Here is a 9,467-nt window from a genome sequence, read left to right on the forward strand (position 1 = left end):
TGGACGTAATTTGTCATCATCTCAATAAATCACAAGAGTGTTCTTCAAGGTGTCGTGTACATTTTCTACACCAAGTTAATCCCTCTTCAAAGAAGCATGCTCCCTTCAAAGTTTTTATTCACTTAATATATTGAAATAGACAAAAGGTGGGTCACGCCGCATTCCTCTATATCCAATGCATGTTGTACCACTGGGTCCCTTCTCCTAAGGGCAATAGTAAATTCCACACTCTCCTTGGATTCCTAAACAGCCCAGAGATTCCATCCCTTCATACACTGGTACAAGTGGATTTTTTGCATTTTTTTTGTCGAAGAAAGACATACCACGCATACAATATTCATAGCCTGACAAAGGGTACATTACCCAAAACATTGATATACTTCATTCTGTGGTGTAAAAACTTTTTTTTGGATGGGGGGATATGAGGGTAGAAAATTAAAAGCATTAAAAAAACATTAATTTTTGCTTGTATTTTTTGGTGTGCTATTCCTTTATACAATATTAATGTTCTTAATATATTGCAGTCATCATTTCATATAGCACTGTGCTCTTACAATTGCTCATTTTGTCTTTCTACCCAGTTAATTCTTCTCTTTTCACTGCTCTATATAGAAAAAAGAAGTCTCTTTTCCTTGCATGAGTCATCATTATAACTACAATTCTACCTCACTGCAAAGTCCCTGACAGCCCATCTAAACCTCCTCTTTAACCCCTGACCCAGCTGCTTCGCTCCTCCCTTCCTGCCAGGGACTTTGAAGTGTTGTAGAATTCTAGTTAAGAGAAGAATTAACTGGGTAGAAAGGCAAAATGATCAATTGTAGGTGCACAGTGGTATATAATATGATGACGGCAATATATTAAATAGATGGAAACTTTGATGAGAGTACTTCTTTAAATTAAATCAGCTGTTCACAATAAATCCAGACTTAGATACCTCTGCATATCAGCTGCTTTTACCAGGGGCAGTTGCAGGGAAATGTAGTATCACAGACCATGCAATCCACACACATGTTGGGTCTGCCAGAGTAAGAGACTCGCGTAGTCTCAAGTAGTGGAAGAGCTAATATAATTTTCGTACACACCAGTGGGGCATATAAAGCGGTTTGTTTTCATTCATGATACAACATTATATGGATTCTATCAGCACAAAATGACTTTTCAAACCAAGCACAGGAGCTTGGTGCACCCGTGGTGTGGCCAAACACTTCAGCGCACCTTCCCACCTACTTATCGTTCGTCTATTTCTACCCTCCTGTCCTTTGATTGATCGATCTGCTTTTACTGTAGCCATAAAAAGATGGAAAATAAGTAGGTGGGAAGGTGGACTGACTGCCTGTGTTTGGTTTGAACAGTCATTTTGTGCTGACAGACTTCTTTTAAACACTACTGCAGCCCCAATTAATTGACAAAATGAACTCCGCCGAAACCATTGATTCACTATAGGCAGAAAATCAAGTAAAGATATGCAAACTCCATATAATGACATCTGAAACCACAGCTACAAAGTGAAAAAAAAACATTGTTCTCCATCAAGATATTTAAAACAGCACAAATAGGCTGTGGGTGTAAAATTGTTCAAGGTCCCTAGACAAAATATGTATGCAGGACCTTTGCTTTTTGTAGGCAAAACTCCCATGCCTAAACAATAACACCATTCAATACTGTAGTATCAAAGCAATGCAAAAATGCCATATAATGCATATAGAGAACCATACAGCAAACCAATAATGCCATAGCTGGAAATCTCAGCTCACTTTGAGATAATGCATGGAAGAGATTAGTGGAGACTGTATGAAGTACTGCAGTCAGAGTGCGGATATTGAGATGCAGCTGCATTATGGGCATCTAAATAAGTCTTTACATTTCAATGTAAGATTTTAGCAAGAAAAAAAAAAGGATAAGATAATGATGCATGCTGTAGGTCTCCAAAAATGTAAATCCTGAATTTTTTTCCATCAAATCTTTACATACAGGTAAATTGCTAAGAAAATACTTAGAATGCATAATTTTTATTTAATAGAATAATATTTAAGGAAGCCGTCAGCGGCAGGAGTGGGGCAATGCTGCGGGTCCTGGGCTGGGAGGAAGGGGTGTCCAGGCGGGGTTCTTCAAGAAAACGTCAGCGGCGCAGGCAGGAGTCCCCGCTCTGCACATTGTTCTCCCGGTGGTGGGCTTAAAAAAATGTCCGCCTGCTCAGATTGAGATTTTGGCTCGTCATTTCTTGAAAAACACAGCCGGGACACCCCCTTCTCCCAGCCCAGGGCCCGAAGCATCACCCTACTCCGGCCGCTGCCCGCTTCCAGCAGCGGCGACCCTGCCTCTTGTGACCCCGCTCCACCACCGCACTACATTCCGACTATAAAACTCACCCCCATTTTCCTCCCAAATTTGGGGAAAAAATATGTCCTATAGTCCACAAAATACGGTAAACAGAGAGCAGCATGGCGTAGAGGCATATAATCTGATTCCAGTGATGTGTCACTTGCTGGACTGCTTGCTATCCTTTTGCTACAGTCACTATTTTATCTGCTCCAGATCTAGCAGAGCTCAGAATGCTGAACCCTGTATAACCCCGCCCACAACACTGATTGGCCGCTTTCTGTGTACACTGTACATTGACACAAAACTGCTAATCAGTTGTGGGGGCGGAGTTGGACTAGGAGGCACAAAAAATCTAGTCCTCAAGTGAATATTTTATCCTGCTGATAAAAGACTGATTTTATTAAAACAGTAACACACAGCCTAGTAAGTCACGCATCACTGGAATCAGGGTCTCAGCCCCTACATCATGCCGCTCTCAGATTACATAGCAAAAATCTGCTGTCAGATTCCCTTTAAGTATTACTTTTTTTCAATGACTCAAAATGAGACAATAGGCATTCGTCAAGTCATTATCATCTTATGAATTAATTTGCATGAACTAAATAGACATTTCTCATTTGAAAACATTTACGTAAAATGTATTTATATGTTATAGCCATTCTGGAGCATAATTCCTTTCTCCTTAAAAATCCAGATAGCAAAGGGAGTCTCAAAGGCAATACTCCTCTGGAAAATATGCAAATTGCCTCTTCAGAGAGGAAGAGGACTAAAACTCTAGTGTCACCAATAGGAAGTAGCAATCCTAAAAGTCAATATCGACCCACTAACGAGCCTTGCCACATGACTTAGGATAAAAGCCAGAACCAGAATCTCAGTTTGCAGACACTGTGCTTCGGAGTACTGCCCCTCGTCAGTGCGAAGTGTGATAAATGGTTTGGCTGGCAAACCATATCTCATACTTTGCACTGACGAGGGGAAGTACCCCAAAACACAGTGTCTTCAAATTGAGATTTTGCTTTTGGCTTTTATCCTAAGTCATGTGGCAAGGCTCGTTAGTGGGTCGATATTGACTTTTAGGATTGCTACTTCCTATAGGTGCCACTAGAGTTCTAGTCCTCTTCCTCTCTGAAGAGACAGTTTGCATATTTTCCAGAGGTGTATTGTGGCTTAAAAGTCTCCTCACCTTGGCATGTCAGGCTTGACATGTCACTCTCCACAAGGAGAAACGTTACCCCTTGGATCTCTGGATACAGGCACGCAGATTAGCTCTTCTCCTAAAAGAAGAAAAATCTCTCTAATACCACTTATAGCACCATTTAGAGAGTGTTCTTCTTTGTGTAGGGGAACTATCGTTTTAAGAAATCTTTGCATTGTTGTTCCTATAGTAATTCCCCAGAAAAAGTATCTAGAAGTTCTTTATTTGTTGTTACCATTCTGATTGGAGGAAGGTGGCAGGTCCACACATTCTCTGATATTGTCCAGTGAGTCTTATACTGTCTAATATCAAAATGTAACAACTAGAGGATTATCGAAATATATCTTACACATAGAATCCCCTTAAAAATGAGTGTTATAATTGTGTTATAATCAATGCTAACAATATTTTACTGTTTAAGGACACATCCCGTGGGCAAGGAGAAGGATCAATTCCGATTGTCAATTTATTATTGTATTTCCAGGAGAACTAACAGAGGACTTCTGAAAAAGGGGTTTCCACTTTTTTTTATAGAGTTATAAGTATTTATCAACAAATTGGTCAACAGAGATACTGTTCCCCAATTAGTTTTTGGTGCGTTTTTGATGTTGGAGATTTTTTGCACCATTTCTGCACCCATTAAGTAAAATATGTTACTTGCATTGTTTTGAATATACCCAGAGTAAAAAAACTCACCAAAAACTCATGGTGGGAACATAGCCTGATAGTCCTTCATATATGAACATAGCAACCAAAAAAATCAAATCATGGCATTTCAAAGAAGGGGACTACACTGCCTTATTTCTTTGACTATTCTCCAGGAGCAGAAGTAATGCCTACCAGGCTCTGATGTAGGACATAAGGCAACTGCCTCCTTCTCTCACAGAAAGATCAACAACAACAGCCATAGCAATACCATTGAGAGAGTAAGACGTCTCTGAGAAATCAAGGAAAAAAATAAAAATACACATAGGACACATTTCAGACCAAACTAATTATAAGATTTTTATGTTCTGATGATGACGGTCCGGGTGGTGTATGTTGCGTATTGATTTCATAACAAAGACAAACTATATAGTGCTGCCAGCTGTCAATCACAGATAAGACCGCCCACTGGACTCCTAAGCTCGGAATGAGTATGGATTTACAGTAAATTAATAAACAACAGGTATACTGAATCACTTCCCGTAAAGCTACATCAATCTACTCAGCTCATCCTGCTGGTAGATTGGACAGCTTGTTCAACTAGACAGATTCCCTTTATTATCTGCTCATGTTCTGCAGATGATGTTAAGTGAAATCTATTCATGGACACATATAACACCTCACATGAAAAAAAAAAAACGTGCAAGTTTTGCTAATTATGCTTCCAAAGAACATCTAATGAACAGCACTAAAGTATATACCGTAAGCAGATTTTGGCCCTCAAGAAAAACAGGTTCTCGTAAGTTCTCACATGGTCTTCTGTAATGTGAGATCCATAAAGTTAGACTTAATCAGATAAAATTGAAGATTTTGATCTTCACTCTTTCAAATAAATCAATGTTAATAATGACCTCTCTAGAAACATACCCAAAAATAGGAATTAAAGTGTTAGCAAAAGCTATAAATAAATCCAACGTTCAAAGAAGATTGAAACTGATTGATTAGAGAAGACAGAAACAGTAAAAGAGTGACACTAAATATGCAAATAGAGAAATTTAATTTATTGGCCTCTGTGGTTAAACAGTCATGGAGTAAAGCCATGAAAATAAAAATTTCAATTTGAAATTTTATTTAGCATGTCGCTAAATGCTTAATAAGACATCAACACTACAGCCAACATACTCGGGATTTGTTGTTGCTTTTTCTTTGTTTTTTTTAATACGTGGTGATAACCATGTTGTAAAAGCCAAAAAAATTAAATAGTGGCTATGGTGTAATGCTGGTTTTAGGAATGTTGACATGATCCTTAAAAAGGTGTCCAAAAAAGGTGCAGCCTCATTTGGCAAATCAGGGAATGGCATCTCCATCCCAGTCCCCATCCTTAGCTCTCCACCATGGAGTGGTCTTACGTGTCCTTATTCCTTATTCTCCATCATGGAGAGTTCCTTGATGACTCTTAGTTTCCCACTAGCATCCAAATTACGTTTCTCACGTATAAGTTCCTCCAGACTGTGAAACCTCATGGTATGAATATTGTTCTCTTCCAGGTGGAGCTTCAAAAAATACTGAAGGTTATCAGAATGGACCTCCCCACCGGCTTTGAACTCTCTGTTGCCAAACCTACACCAGGCTGCAAAGCTTTCAGAGTTAGTCCAGCAGATCTCATCACTTCGTAAGCCAAGGTGTCCACATGCGTTTTGGAGGACCAGCTCGGCAGTCAGGGGCCTATATCGATACCAACTACTCACCACCCGGCCCATACACCCTCCGCCTACCTCGAACACATTGTCTTTGCGGATCTCCCCATGGTGCAGGTGTATAATCTGTCCCTGCCCAATGTAAACAGCCCAGTGAGGTGATGGGGGAAGAGAATGGTCTGCAGTGGGGCAAATAAAGATCAATTCCAGGAGATCGCCTGGTTTGCAAAAGGTCAACAAACCTTGCATAGGATAGACACTGAGGTCCTGGCTGCCCCTGAGCTTGGAAAAGATGCATTCCTGGCAACTAAAGGCAGAAAACTCAATCTCATTAAGAAGAATATGCCCCTCACACTCGCTGGGACTGGGGTCCCTCACAGTGTATCGTTCAGATTGCCCTCTATCGTCCAGGTCCTCCTCCTCATCAGAGAAAAAGTAGGCCACCCCTACTCGTAACTCGTCCTTTTCTATCCCAGAAGGGTCTCCTGTTGGCAGCTCACTGTAATTCAGGTGGGTGATGCGATCCAGTTGATTTCCCATCAATGACAGGACAAGGCAAAGGCAGTGGGAACGCCAGTTCTGCAAGGAGAATAAGACCATTAGTATCCCATTGAGAGGTATAAAATCATAACAAAAAATAGAAAAAGACAAAAATATTCACGCTCATCAGGTTTTGGTCATGACAGATCCCACTATTAACACAGCAAAGTAATAATAACTAAGTTCTCCACATCAATAGTCCATAAACTCTAAAAAGCCAATGGGGGGGTCATTAAAATTGCAAGGTGTAGTCCTAGATATCAATCTGACCCAAACACTAAAATTACCTTCCTTTTTCATGAAATCTATGCATCATTACATGACTTAAATTCCCATATTATAAAAAAAAATGAGGCTAGAACTTCTCTATACAACTTGTCTATACCATGGACACGTTGGTGAGGAGGAATGGTGGCCATCTAGCGATCAGTGGGGATCCTAGTAGTTGGATTCACCCTATCACTAATCATCCATCTTACTGATAGGAGGTACTTATGGCAAGACTGTCCCTTTAAGCTGGAACTGGATATGAAGTACACGCGAGTAAACATGCATGACCTTTTGTAGGACTTTTGCTCAACAGCATTTCCTTGAAGTCATAAACTGCTTGATGCAACAGGTTGAAACAAATCATAGCCTTGATCAGCCACTAGTTTGCCAGCTGGGAACCAGGAACAGAAAGGTTGTCTCTTTAAGGTTGACTACTGTCTACAATGGCTGCATTTCTGCTTCGTATTGCAGCAAAAACTGTAGTTTTAATCCTACAAACGAAGAATATGAGAATCTATGACACCAGGCCAGAAGTGGAAACGCGCTCATATGACGCTTACGTGAAATTGGCCTAATAAAGTAAAACTACAGATCATAATTTCAACACATTAGCAGCTGTTTATTGGTATTGAGACCAATTGTAGAAAATTTTTCCTGATTTTTAATCGACATGCATTAAACCATCCATTGTAGGCAGCTTCATGCAAGAAAAATGTAGGATTGCAGTAAAGTTACAATTTTCCTGCAATTAGTTTAAAATGTTGCAAGCAAAAACAAAAGCTTTTGATTTGCTCCTGCCACATTCAAGCAACAGAGGTCATCACAAAAGTCTTACCCTAAAAGACAAGTCATAGACACCACACCGTGACATTTGCACACCCCAGCTGCTGCAGAACATCTTGCCCGACATGCATGTTCAATAATACAGACTATCATGTGCCTCATGTCTCAATGCAGTTATTTATGGCATTTCCCAGATGTTATTTGATCAGCACCCAAGCGAGGGCAGCACGATACAGGGGGAACATACAGCCGAGCGTTGTTCAGTACTGTGCAGAGGTGAGCAATACATGGAAACAGATGCAATAGTAATATAAATAAGCAAACATCAATGCGAACATTAAAAAGGATCCTTGATCTCTGTGGCATAACGTACATAATAGATATTGGTAAATAAAAATAATAATTATAAAACTATCCATTGCATTCTGCAAAAATAACACTAACATGCAAGACATCCTTCGTAATACAGAAGCCTGCAATATATAGAAGGAAGGGAAAAAAGTAAAGCAATGGTTATTTATAGGGTAAAATCCAGTTTAACAGCGTGCACAATAATGAATGTGGAGTTCACACAGATCCATTTAGCACATCGGTCAAGGATGTGACATATGCCAACCATGAAGAAGAAGGAGAAGAAGAAGAGGTCAGTCCTACATTGTAATTATCCTCCACTTCTTGTCAATGCAGGAGCCTGGATGGCAACTAGCAAAGTTATGGACTCTATGTAGGATTTGTAATCTGGAGAAGAAAAGAAGGGAACAGGAAGAAGGATCGCTGCCAGTCCTCGTCCTTCACTCCTGTCTGACTTTGTTGCCCCCTGTTGTGATGCTTGCATTTACATGTGGGGCACTGTGTGGATGTATACCAGCAGGGGCATGCTACACTTTATACACTCTATTGTTTTATTATTACATGGTCACATAGCAAAGAACCATAAAGGTCTACTTTGCCTATATGAAAAAAAAGCAGCCCAGCCCTCCCTCCCCTCCTTAAAGGAATCTGTGATCTACCTAGCTACAAGACCGAGCTGGCCCTGGGGGGATGCTGCACCCTCGCTGCTGATTGTTCCTTCTGATCACCGCACTACAACTTTCCTTCTATGTATCCTGGTCACAATAGTAATATCATCCATAGGAGGACTGTGCACGCTCCACAAATAGCCATCAGGCCACTATCAACATTGCTATAGCCATCGCTTCTCCATGTATTCACATTGCATAAGCAAAAACGTGAAGGGGCTGCAAAAACCCTTTACTGGTAAAATCCATGGAAAGGTTAGAAGAACGCAGGTCCTCGATTCAATCTATTTCCCAATGCACAGTAGTTATTACCAGCAATCAATTCTGGGAGCAGATGCATTGCCCCTGGGAATCTATTAGCCTCTACGGAGAAAAATCAAAGTTATATACTCATGTGTGGAGGAATGGGAAAGGTAATGGTGACAATCTCTGTACAGCGCTGCGGAATATGTTGGTGCTATAGAAGAAATGGCAATTTAAAAGATGCTCAACCAGGAAGGAAACTGAATCTTACCCTTGTGGATCTGTCTGTAGAGGAGGGTGTAAAAATCCTATAGATTCCTTTTCCTCTCCATGGGTTGCAGCAGAGGTGTAGGGATTATCCCCCCCGGCCACTTCTCCGCCAGCTTTATCCCCCCCTCTTATAGAGCTGAGCTTCACCTGCGACAAGAAGCAGCTACTGGGCTTGCAGCCCTTGTGAGTGCAACTACAATGGGCTATGACTTTTCTGCGTCCGCCCAGTATGGTTCTCATTGGCTTCCAAGTGCAAGGAGGTGTTGTGCGAGGCTCCTGAACAATGCCTGTGCCTCGCCGCTGTCAATCACTGAGAGAGAAGGAAGGGCATCTTGTAAATCTCCCCACCTCGCTTTGATCTGTAGTTTGTCATGGGCAGCGCAGCCAGGGATTAGTGACAAACTCATTCATTTCAGGTTGGCTCCTTCCCTTCTGCACCTTGCAGATGTCAGCTTGCTCCTTTTTTTTTTTTTTTATATTCTA

At 40.9% G+C, this 9,467-nt stretch overlaps 1 protein-coding gene across 1 annotated transcript; it reads right to left on the reverse strand.

Moving 5' to 3' along the window:
- Positions 1-5,210: 5,210 nt before the first annotated feature.
- LRATD1 (LRAT domain containing 1) lies at positions 5,211-9,212 on the reverse strand. Its single transcript, XM_073672966.1, has 2 exons — positions 8,986-9,212; positions 5,211-6,438 (listed from the first exon to the last, which is right to left on the reverse strand). The coding sequence occupies exon 2, from the start codon at positions 6,397-6,399 to the stop codon at positions 5,578-5,580; it is 822 nt and encodes a 273-aa protein (XP_073529067.1). The 5' UTR covers positions 6,400-6,438; positions 8,986-9,212; the 3' UTR covers positions 5,211-5,577.
- Positions 9,213-9,467: the final 255 nt, after the last annotated feature.

This window comes from Phyllobates terribilis, unplaced genomic scaffold (assembly GCF_046119375.1).
Source record: "Phyllobates terribilis strain yellow unplaced genomic scaffold, ASM4611937v1 Scaffold_3__8_contigs__length_932513732, whole genome shotgun sequence".
Lineage (NCBI taxonomy): Eukaryota > Metazoa > Chordata > Amphibia > Anura > Dendrobatidae > Phyllobates > Phyllobates terribilis.

What these genes read in the sequence shown, in the direction of transcription:
- LRATD1 (XM_073672966.1), bottom strand. Translation starts at nt 6,399, where the DNA reads ATGGGAAATCAACTGGATCGCATCACCCACCTGAATTACAGTGAGCTG.